Genomic DNA, 12,500 nt, shown 5'->3' with positions numbered 1-12,500 from the left:
TGCGAGGCTGACAGTGACAGAGACGATGAATGAAGAGAAAAGGTAAATCAGACGACACAAGGCATAGCGTTTGTTGGGTACTTGGGACTTGGGACTTTGGAACCGAAACGGGATATGGAGTAAACGCCTATACAAATTATATGTGTGCGTGTGTGTATGTATTTGTGTGTGCGAGTGTTTAAGTGCGTGCTAATAGTAGTAGTAGTAGTAGTAGTAGTAGTAGTAGTAGTAGTAGTAGTAGTAGTAGTAGTAGTAGTAGTAGTAGTAGAAATAGTAGTATGTTTAGTACTTGTAATAATAATAACGATAAAAGCAGTTGTGATAGTAGTAGTAGTAGTAATAGTAGTAGTAGTAATAGTAGTAGTAGTAGTAGTAGTAGTAGTAGTAGTAGTAGTAGTAGTAGTAGTAGTAGTAGTAGCACTGGCGGTCGGTTTATTGAGCAAAGTTGCTTTGTGCCGCCTGCACTATATTTTCCAAATTTAGCAGATACTGCTTTTCATCGTAAATGTTAGCATATGCTGCTAATGCCCTTTACTGCTAAAATAATTAGGTCAGGCTGGCAAATTTAGTTTGAACACCTTTGAGCCTGACTTGGAAGAAATCAAAACCATATCAGTATAATCATTGGAAGAACAGGTTTGTTGTCATCAAAACATACGGATGACGAAAATTACAATAAATATATATTCTATTGATATTCGTTTTGATTAAATGAATATTAATAATCAATTAGAATATTACACAAATCATTCACCGAGCAAAGCCCCATGATGTTATAAATAAGAATCCCAGTCCCGGCACACACAGCAGTTCAACTTGTAGTATATTATTGGATTCTGAGTAGATATGTGGTGCATTCAGGTTGGATTTTCTATTCATTCTATTAAATTTTGACTATTATCACCGTTGATATTCAAAGGAAGAAATGTTATATAATTTTCTAATTGCTGTTGTCATGTTTTTTTTTAAATGATATTCAAAGTCTCAATGCACTGACGTGTGCAACGATCCATACCGATACTATGATAGGATACATGGACCGGCTGATATGCAATTTTGTTTAAGAAAAAGAGAAAGATCGACAAATGGACCTCATTTTCCTAGACCCATCACAAATCCGAATTACTTGAGTACACCTCTTTTAAATTCGAACCGCACATGCCCCCCCCCCCCCCAACCCTTATACACAATAATAGATGCACCTTCTAAATAATTAGACCCACTAGAACATTGATAAAGCGCAATGCCCATTCAATATGATCTAGCACTTAAAAGTGGTCCTAAGCCAATCGCAACATGAAAGACGAGACACAATGCCTGATGGGCGATGTGACATTTTTCTCCGACACAGACAACACTCTTTCCGACCAGGTACTCATTTTACACCTGAGTACTGAAAGAGAATGTGTTTTCGATTCATGTCGCCTTAAATAAACAGCCAGCAACTACCCCTGGGTAGTAGTAGTAGTAGTAGTAGTAGTAGTAGTAGTAGTAGTAGTAGTAGTAGTATTAGTAGTAGTAGTAGTAGTAGTAGTAGTAGTAGTAGTAGTAGTAGTAGTAGTAGTAGTAGTAGTAGTAGTAGTAGTAGTAGTAGTAGTTGTAGTAGTAGTAGTAGTTGTTGTAGTGGCATTAGTTGGTATAGTGTCTCGAAATTTATAATTTTAGCAAATTTTAGAATACACATTGAGTATAGTATTCAAATGTCATTGACTCAAGTGTCAATTAAGGCTTCATTAACTTTCAACGTGAAACTTTAAATGTCAATGCTTAAAGAAAACTAAAGGAATTTATTTACTAAAGGGACAAAAAGGAAGACAAGTAGAAAGAGGGAAAAAAACCCCACAGATAATCATAACAAAAATATGTACAAACATAGGCCAACAAAAATATTGACGGGCAAATATTTGAAATAACAATATAAAGACTCCTTTTGGAATATATTATTTTGAATGAAGGATTTCACAGTCTTATTCTTTTAAAAACATCATAGACGGTGGTTACATGTGTCCATCACCATCTTCTAAGGAAAAGTCATACATTTATGCCTATTGCTCATCGACCTTCCAAACATCTCCAAAGTTAGCAAAATGAACATGAAAAACTCATTTTTCTCTCCTTCTATTTCAGTGGGTCAATTTCTTCTTGATATAATGTGATGGCACGAAACGAAGCGCCACAAGTAGTTCATCAACTTGTCATAGCCCAGTTTGGAAGACATTCATCGGACATAAAAAATATTATAATTATTATAAAAATGCAAAGTACTCTAAATTTTCTGAGACAGCGAATGTTTGGTATTGACACAAGTTATAGGCCCATCTTTCTTTACTGTGTAAACGATTATTGTAAATGTTTATTTGGATATACTAGAATTTTATTTTGCATCTTCATGAATAGCGGCATGGATAATTTTTCAGTAAGACGGTGTTCCCCTACCTTAAAGACGAACAGATTTCTGAACGACACGTCTTCAGACAGATGGATTGGAAGAGATGGACTCGGTTGTCTGTCCGCCTGACTCATTGGGCATTTATCCGTATAATTTTTACTATGGGGCTACATCAGAGACATTGTTACACTGTTTATTCAGATCTCACACTAGATGTCAGCACGCTTCACATTAAAACAGCTGCTATTGAATCCATCGCGCCACAAATGCTATAAAACACACTGAAAGAACTCGGAAAAGAGGTTGAATCTGCTTGTTGCCATGGCAACCATAGTGAGACACAGTGAGTAAAAGATAATGGGAAACAAAATGTAAACAATTTCTGTATTCATAACGCCATGTTTAAAGTACATTGGCTGTAACGGGTTTGTTTTTTGTTTTGTTTTTTTTTGTGTGTGTTTTTTGCTGTCTTTTTGTGTGTTTCTTTTGTTGTTTTTGTGTGTGTTTTTTTTTTTTTGTTTTGTTAAAGATGTAATTAAACAGGGAAAGACTTAATGGTCACCCTGTACCTCCAATTAGGTCAATACAAAGGTGACGATAAGTCTGGTTCGTTTTAAAATTCAAGCGCTCTCTTGTTGATCAATTTCTTATCAACCTCTGACAGATTTATGGGGTAGTTTACATGCGGTATTAGATTTTTTAAAATAAAACAAACATCGCATATCTAAAAAGATATAATCTGTGTAACCATCGTTTATTGTATAATCTCAAATTTCCTCGATGTTGGCAATATTTTCATTTAATCACACTCAACAGACGTTTAATGTAATGATGTATATTAACAGTATTTTAAAATATTTTCAGTGGTGTAGCAAAGCGATGGTCCATAAACATAGAGCCTCTAAGCCACCCTATTCCTTATTTACATCTTTTCTCTTTTTTTTTTGGTGTATACTATCTAGTTGTAACACTGACAGTTTCAATGCTGTGAAAGAGAGAGAAGCTCGTCTGGTTTTATTTTCGAATTAAAACAGCCTTATAGCTGTATTTTTCACAGTGATGATTTTACATTTAAAAATCCATTGCTTTAAATGATTTATTAAAAAAGATAATACACCACGGAAAATCCAAAATGTTATGAGCCTGAATTTTGTAATTTATTATTTTCACCTCATTTTGAATAGATTTTTTTCATGTGCCATCACTTTGTGTACAATAAGTATTGTAAAGATGCGTAGGTTTTGAACTAAGATTGGCTTGTGTTCATAAGCAAACTTATTTATATTAAATTAAGAAATCAGGGGGCTGACACAGGTGGAAGATAAAGGTCTTAAAAGGTGTGTATGAAATAGTGCCACACAAATCAAAAAAAGAAAAATACAAAAATATATAAATATATAAATAAAAAGATAACACACCAAAAGTCAGGAGTTCTGGGGTTCAATCTGCTTTTTTTTCTCTTTTATTAGTCTTTCATGTGTTGTCTAGCACTGCTTTACACACTTTTTCAGATCTTTAACATTGATTATAATGTATCATGTTTCATAACGTTTTCGTTTTTATTTTGCAATCGGAGAAGCGTTGCCATGTTTCAATCGAATGCATATATTGGTGTAAAATATACAGGAATGCGTCCGCCTTGAATTTTTAAGCGAACAATAGAATTTTAATTTAAAAGGTATCATGAAGGCATGACGACTTCTCTACCCTATTCCAGATTAATTGTCATGTTTTTAAAATAAAAAGTATGCAATATTTTTATTTCATGTTCGGTAAACGGGCCAGCTCTTTTTGATCACCACCTCTTTGAAATCCGCCATGCAACCATTTTTTATCTTCCAGCTTAACTTTGGTGTCGTTATTCAATGTTGAATATTTCAAAAACAAGAATCTGTGTTGAACGAACTAGGGTGGTGATAGATATCAAACATGCTTTTACTTTCAATCTTAGTATAAATAGTACAAATAAATACAATGACAAAGATCAAGCATGGATATACCGAGAACAATAACGTCACTTGTAACTCGATTAGTTTTGAAGATAATTGAAATATATAGGATATAATGTTGAATTAAAGTTTACGATGCGTGAATATTTGAATGTGTCATTATCAAACTACAATGAAATATAAGTTTCTCTTCACGAGTAAGGGATTTAAACCGGTCGTATATTAAGAAGGTACACCAAATCTACAAATAGATTTCAGAGCATCAAAGTTATATTATTATTGCGCCCATTAGCATGTTTTATATGTTGGGAAGTATTGCACGTGTTTTATCTTTCGAAGTACTTACACTGCGTATGGATTGACAATCAAAAGATCCTGTAACAAGTGTGTACTTAATGTGCAAAACACAATTTGGAGTGGGTAAGGGTACAGTGGCCCATGGCTGGGGTTATAAAGGCTGCCGGATGTATGGCGGAATATCAAAGAGGTGGTAATCATAAAGAGCTTGCCCGTTTGTCGAACATGAAAAGAAAAGATTACATTATATTATATATATATATATATATATATATATATATATATATATATATATATATATATATATATGTGTGTGTGTGTGTGTGTGTGTGTGTGTGTGTGTGTGTAGATATACACTACACAAGGGACGAACTCTATTACAGTTTTCATTATAATGAATTTAATATTATGCTTCCATATTTTTGTTATTATTATTATTATTATCATTATTATTATTATTATTATTATTATTATTATTATTATTATTATTATTATTATTATTATTGTAGAGGGCGTGTGTGTGTGTGGGTTTATGTGTGTGGGTGTTTTTGTGTTAAATAGTGCACAGAGAGAGAGTGTGTGCGCGCGCGCGATGTGTGTGTGTGCGGGTTTATGTTAAAGAGCGTTCAGAGTGAGAAGAGAGAGAGAGAGAGAGAGAGAGAGAGAGAGAGAGAGAGAGAGAGAGAGAGAGAGAGAGAGAGAGAGTAAATAACACAACTTGCGTTCAGTATTTACTTTAGATTATTTTTACATTGCCGTACTCTGAAAAAACACATTTCTAAAAAATTTGGGCAAAAACCTCTAATTCAAGTACCGATCGATTTAAAAGAGTCTCATTTTTTAAAAACTCGCGAACTTGGAACTCGAGGAAGTCATCAAGAAATTCTAAGGTTTGAAAGTTTGTGACAAGATGAGCGTTATTTTAATCGATCGATATTTGAAGGACGAGTTATCTGACCAAATTTTATCAGTGAGTTATTTTTTTCGGCAGTATATTTTGGTTGTAAAGATAAACATAAAACATAAAAGCAAATGGCTGCACGCTTTTCAGCTAGGGCCACGCATATGCTTTGAAATCTATGAATGGCATGCATAGGCTGTTAAAGCATTTTGATTTTTAGAATTGCATAACGCTTGTAAAGAACAGGTTGTTATTCGCCACTGCACTGCTTTTTGGCCTAGTGGTAGGATAAAAATATAATTTAGTGTCAGACAATGCAGACAGAAAAAAAAAATCTATAAAAATCGGCTTGACTAACGCAGGCTGATTTTTAAAGAATTTTTTTTTATCTTGTTTTTTTAATTTCCTCTTTGCTTAGTCTGACACAGTTTGATACAAACTGAGTCAGATTGGTGTCATACAGACGTGGCTACTCCCTGATAACCGTTACGTTGGTCTTGTGGCATAACTCTTGGCCTCTGACCTCTAGGTCTCTGGTTCGAGTCTCGGAGTAGGTGGCGTATATTTTGGCTCTAGCTCATATTATTTTCTTATACTTTTACATTGAGTACATGATCGGAACGTGTTGTCAGTATTCTCGAATATAAGAAATTGTAATATCGTCTTCCAGGCGTCTCGTCTTGTCCTACATGTTGTATGTTGCTGTTGACTTAGATCCGTTGCTAAATGGTTTTGGATATATTTGGATATTGCTCTATAAAGATCACGTTGTATTCAAACAACTGAACCATGAAATGTATTAAAGAAGATATCAGTACGGTATTATTTGATCATCACAATGTGCCAAATTCTTTGATTGGTTCTCCAAATTGCAACCAACACAATGATTGCTTTGGCTCGTTAAGTTCTGGCCGTAATGTTTTTTTGCATGTGTTTTGGCCTTAAGGCCAGTACAAAAAATTTATACTATCATCATGCTCAAATGTCATGCTAAGATAAAACCTTTCAACTTCCCTGGTCGGCTTTTTATAATCAAAATATACTTTTTTTTCTTTACAATAATTTCTCCAATGTCATTCCTTTTACTCCCTCTTTTGCTTCTATGATTGTCATTGGCCAGGTTTGAAGGCTTCATGGAATTTGTTGTTTGACAGTTCTCTAATTCTCCCGCTTTCATTCCCATTCAATAACTTTGATCTAATCTCGAGTAGATGAGGCAGGGCCTTACATAATTAAACCAGTAAGCACCCATTCAATATGCAAATTAATTTAATACAAAAGATTGAAAAAGACGACTGTAAAAATTAATTGCCAACTGCAACGGGTGACCTACATTTGTGAGGGGGAAAACTCCATTTAATTTGTATTGCTAAAGTATTCCGGGGTTACTTCCCATGGGCGGGTGTGATGTGATCAAACGGCTTGAGATAAGGATTGTCAACAATAAAAACCTCAGCAAAATGTGAGTAGACGTTCTCTTCGTCTAGTAACGAAATAAGTGAATCCTGGTCTTGAGGTCGCCCTGAGGCAGCCTTGAGGGGAGCCTTGAGCCGCATGCTAAAAAAGTGCCCAACCACAACACAGGCTTGACATAGATTTCCCTATTCATTTAGTATAGCACCGCGTAGTAGAGTAGATGTTGTTGTATCAAGCTTGACAATTTTCAAATATTTTATCTAGAGATGTTCAACTTTGATAAAATGCAAAAAAAATGTGGCGGACCTTTTTGTGTGTGTGTGTTGTGGTTAAATTCATGCTTTGACAACTGGACTAGAACGATACTAGGTCTTTTTGACCCAGTGACGACCAGCTTTAGCTTCCTTCGCTTGATCTGTTTTAACAGATAAGAGATAGCTAAATGAATAAATTATATCCTAACACAAAATATATTTTTTATCACTCAAACACAATAGCAGTAAGTTCTTGCGATACACAATTTCTTGAGCAAAACATGCTCTACAACACACTGTTCATTTCCTTTAAATTGTATGATGTACAAAAGAAATTTGAATAAGAAAAGTGTTGGTTATATCGTAACGAATGTGACGATTTTTCTATAGTTGGTAAGGAGAGGGTTAAGGCATTGCATGTTTCAAACATTGACATTTTGACATTACTTACACTTATAATAATACGACCCACTCTACCGTACACTGAAGAAAAAACACATTTAAACGTTCAAATGTCGATCGATTAAAATTACCCTAATCTTGTCAAAAACTCTCAAAGCTGGAACTCCATTTGAATACTTAGCATCTCCTTGCGACTTAAAAATAATTACAAAGTGTTGATACGGAAACTCTAAAAACGTCCATTATCGGTCCAATCAGATATGAACGCTACTATATATTATTTTTATATTTCTGTATCATTTCGCGTACCTACATATATAAGGTAAACGTCCTTTTGATTTTTTGGGCAGGGTCACGCCAGTTGGTAGTGGATAGATAAATAATGACCGAAAAATGTTTATTTGGAAAGTGGTTCATGCTGCTTTATTTCTTCCTTATTTTGAGGTTTAATAGGATAAAGGCGAATATCTACAGAATAGTCTAATCTACAATAAATAAATACAATACAAATGTATGTTGTAAAAGGCGTAACGAAAATTAATCTTTCTTTAAACGTGACTTTTTCTGGACGTTCAATCGTGTTCAAAATATTTATTTTTATAAAACCCGATACGTTCTAAAGATATGTAAGCTTCAATTTATTGAACAAAGGCATGTGGACGTTTCGGGTTTCCCATTTATCAACAAAACACGATAAATGAAACACTAAGGACGAACCATATCTCTCATTCGTCCATAGCGTTTTATTCATCGAGTTTTGTTGATATACGGGAAACCCGATACGTCTACATTATCTGTCTTCGTTCAATTAAATGAGGCTTATAATTAATTACTTATAATTATTTTTACCTTCGAACTTCAAGCAGTAACTTTTTCATTATCAATCTATCAAGAAAATCAGGTACTTGTAACATCCAGAAATAGTCACCATCTAAGACCGATTATTTTTTTGTAAAGTGTTTGGCAATATAAATATTATATTATGTTGAAAAAAAACCCTCGACTGTTCTGTATAATGGTCCATAACTGATAGTATCGCTCTCCTCTATAGAGGCGGTATCGTTGTAGCTCAAATCCTCTAGATTAAGCATATAAATCAATAATGTGGCTATGTGGTCTAGTGGTAAGGCACTCACTTTCAGATCGGAAGGTCCTGGGTTTGAGCCTCGCTCGGCGCATAGTTGAGTCATTGGAGAAGGCTCTTTACTCACATTCTCTCACCATACTCATGTGTAAAGTGAGTGCATGGCCGTTAACAGCGTGTCTCTGTCCGAAAAAAAAATGTAATAGCATCGCCTAACAGGCGTCATCATTTCCCGTCCTAAATGTTTAACGTTGCTGTTGGCCAGGGACCCCTTGTAAAGCGCTTTGAGCACATTTAGTGTAAAAGCTCAATAAAAGGCATCGAGTTTAGCCCAGCATAGTAGTGTTTAGAGACGATTAATCGCTCCACAACGAATATATCCTAATATAATATCTGTTAATTTTTTAATCTGGAAATGTTCTTGGTGACAGGTAACTGGAATTTAATAGTTTGTGATCGCAAGACAAAGAAAGAAAACACAACCCTGGAAGAGAGGCCTTTTCCAATAATTTAATCTTCTGTGTATGAGTGTTTGAGTAGCATTAGAACATATGTTTCATTAATATCTACCCTTTTTATGTTCTCAGGCGCATCGGCTTAGTGATTCCAAGGCAAGAGGATTCAATAGTCTGATTTCACGTCCGCCCAGCAACGAGCAGCTTGGTTCTTAACACAGAAAATCAGTACTTTTTATTCTTCATGCTGGCTAGAACTTTTTCACATGTCATGTGATCAGAATGTATACAAGTCAAAACATGATCAGATTTATAATGTTTTTCTCCTCTGGATACACTTTCATGCTCGTCGGAGAAGTATTTCATAAAGGCGTGCGCCATTGTTCCGATAACCAGTTACTAAGTTACTATGCGTCATTAAGAGGGAAGTGAAGTCACGACTGTTGAATCATATTAGCTCAAGAATATGATAGTGTCAATAACTCAATTTGACCCAATTACCGACATGCGACCTTTTGTCATCTAAAGACATAATATATCCTGGATAAATTTTATGGTAAAAACTGACTATCATTAGGTTCACCCCGACACAATATTGTATCTAGATGATTGGTCACATATAACAGTTTTATAGAGGTATAATATGCTCTAAAAGGAACGTTTTGTGCTTCGTACTCTTTTTTTTCAGCTGAAGACAAAACAACCAAATACTCATGCGGTAAATTTTGAGTAGAAGTGATAAATACACTTGGAGATGTTCTGGATTCTACCTAAAGTATTACTTTTTCATTGCGTTTGCTGTTGACTGAAGAGGCGTTTTGAAATTGAAACATTCCGTTCTGATTATGTTGCTATTTTTAAGCCGTAATGGTCAGACTTGTTCAATAATTTTTACAATACACATCTTCTAGCAGCTTTATATTTAATTCAACAAGAATACTGGATGTTTCCGAGTTTGAGAAATCGGCACGATTCGAGTGTAATACCTTACCTACTTAGATGCTTATCTCCAGTGTAAATAAATTAATTAATTAATGATACGCTGAATAAATGAATAAAAAAATTAATAAACAAATATATAAACATATAGTCCAGGATAGCACAACTGAACAAAACATACATGACTGAAGTAAGTGAAACGACAAACAGAGCCACGAGGAAATAAAGTTGAATGATACGACTCGGAGCCATATTGAAGGTTGAAAAGGCTGGCCGTCGGGGCTGCCCTTTTGTCTCATTTACGGTACGTTCCGGACATTGAGATGAGGTGAGGTGAAAATTCCGATATAAAAATTGGGTATCCAAATATTTGATTAAACAATTATATGAGTTTTAAAATCACGTCCAATTTCTTATGTTTTCCATTTTCGAAATAATAAAAAAGTAAAGTGACTATTTGGTTACATAAGAAATATTTCAAAATAAAAAATATATTAAGAATTTCTTCTTAAGGAGAGGTAAACCTATTCCTTTACATATTCCGATTCTGCGAACGTTTCCTTAAACATTGATTGTTACCCAGATATATACTGTCAGATTGTTTCATTGATGCTTTTGTATAGGGAATGAGATTTGCGGAAGAGTAGCGTCCCTTGATTGGACGTCACCCATAGTCTGTGACGTCACCGACGGAAAAGTTATTAGAGAGAAACGTCATGTTGGTTGTGCGCATGCGTCTCTCGTCCTCGCGGTCCAATCAAGGGACGCTACTCTTCCGCTAATCTCATTCCCTATACTCTGGTGCAAAAAAATAAAAAGTAAAATAAAATAATCCGCCCCATGTTATCTGATGTTTACATCAGGATGTTACACAGTACTGTCGTACTCTTGAAAAACACATATTTAAGAAATGGGTCAGATATCTCGTCCTTCAAATTACGATCGATCTAAATGACTCTCATCTTGGCAAAAACTCTCAAACTCAGGACTTCGCCGAAGTCCCGGGTTTGGGAGTTTTTGCCAAGATGAGAGTCATTTAAATCGATCGATATTTGAAGGACATGTTTTCTGACCAATTTTTAAATATGGGGTTTTCCCGAGTATGGCAGAGTAGACATTGGGATTTGATTGTGATGATCGACTCTGTCTTTCTAAATATCGAATCTTTAAAAAGATATCGTTATTTTAATTTAATATAAAACGAGGCATAGTAAAGTTGCATTATAATTCCCTAATGATACATCATTATCAACGTGTGAAAGCACTTAAATCTTTTTAAGGCATTTTTTCTTCTAGCAAACCACAAAAAATTCTAAAACTTTGCACGAAGATAACATTTCGAAAATAGTGTAGATCTATCTAAGTTATTTCTGGTTATTATTAATCTAAAAGTCTTAATAATAATGAATAATGTTTCAATCCTATCAGATGTTTTATAAAGAAGCATTTTATGAATTGAAAAGTGTGATTTGTGACATTAAATTAAATAAAAGCAGCAATTATTATTGCCATTATAGAGATATTTCCATTTTAAATAAGAGCGGCATTGCGTTAAGTGTCTCATAATCAAATGAATGAATCGTCAATCAAGAGAAAAATATACGTATTTGTAGTTATAAGGAAGGAAAAATAAGCGATGCCTTCATGTTATGTTTTAAAAAATGACACTCCAAGTTTTGTAAGTGGCCTCATAAAATCTATATCAGCATTTTTTAAAAAATTAAAGTTTGAAATTAGCAATGCTCGTTGCTGCCATTTGTAAGAGATTTTCGTACTTCCTGTAATTCTTCACCATTCTGTTTTCTTTCTTTGTACATGTCGTCCGTCTTTCTGCGAGTGATTCCCCTTTGCTCGTGACATTTTAGGAAATCATATTTCCGTGGGATGATTTCATTGATAAACAAGTAATTCGTTATCAATGAAACTGTCACTACAAAGAACGTGCCCAGCAGCATGCAGAATGTACGAATAGGGAAAAGCTGGAATCCTGTCTCCTCGTCAAACAGGGGGAATTTCACAGCTGTTGGCAGACCGATCAACGGTTCTCCGCATAGAAGACGAAGAATTAAAGCAACGAAGAAGCCGGCGATGCTGCCGTAGGCGTTTGACCCACGCATCCACATGACTAATGCTAGCTGCGGGAACAAGATGACGTACATAAGATCTCCGCACAGGATGAAGAGGCCGTAGATGCTTGTAGAGAAAATGGCCACTAGTGTTCCCATAGTTCCGACAGCCACAATTGTGATTCGAAGAACCCAAAACATCTCCCGCTCCGATGCCTGAAGACAATAGAAATGAAGTTTGTGATCATTGCTTTATTGAAGTTGATAAATAGATCAAATTCTTATTACAATGGTGTCAACACAGGAACTTTTTAGGCGAAGTGCTAGATGGCTGATAAACATTTCTTT

The 12,500-nt window shown here is 34.9% G+C and overlaps 1 protein-coding gene across 2 annotated transcripts in view; it reads right to left on the bottom strand.

Moving 5' to 3' along the window:
• Positions 1–9,182: 9,182 nt before the first annotated feature.
• Positions 9,183–12,500, bottom strand: part of LOC144973063 (high-affinity choline transporter 1-like) — a 28,506-nt gene continuing 25,188 nt past the window's right edge. For both annotated transcript variants that reach the window (XM_078915044.1, XM_078915045.1), the window contains exon 9: positions 9,183–12,368. In XM_078915044.1, coding sequence (XP_078771170.1) covers positions 11,820–12,368 — 549 coding nt within the window. In that variant the 3' untranslated portion in view covers positions 9,183–11,819. The remainder of the gene's footprint in view (positions 12,369–12,500) is intronic.

The sequence above is a fragment of the Berghia stephanieae genome, chromosome 5, assembly GCF_034508935.2.
Source record: "Berghia stephanieae isolate SIO BIC M18660-M18661 chromosome 5, UCSD_Bste_1.3, whole genome shotgun sequence".
NCBI classification, from domain to species: Eukaryota; Metazoa; Mollusca; class Gastropoda; order Nudibranchia; family Aeolidiidae; genus Berghia; species Berghia stephanieae.
Note: the sequence above shows the minus strand (reverse complement) of the source record. Positions and strands in the feature narration are given on the sequence as shown.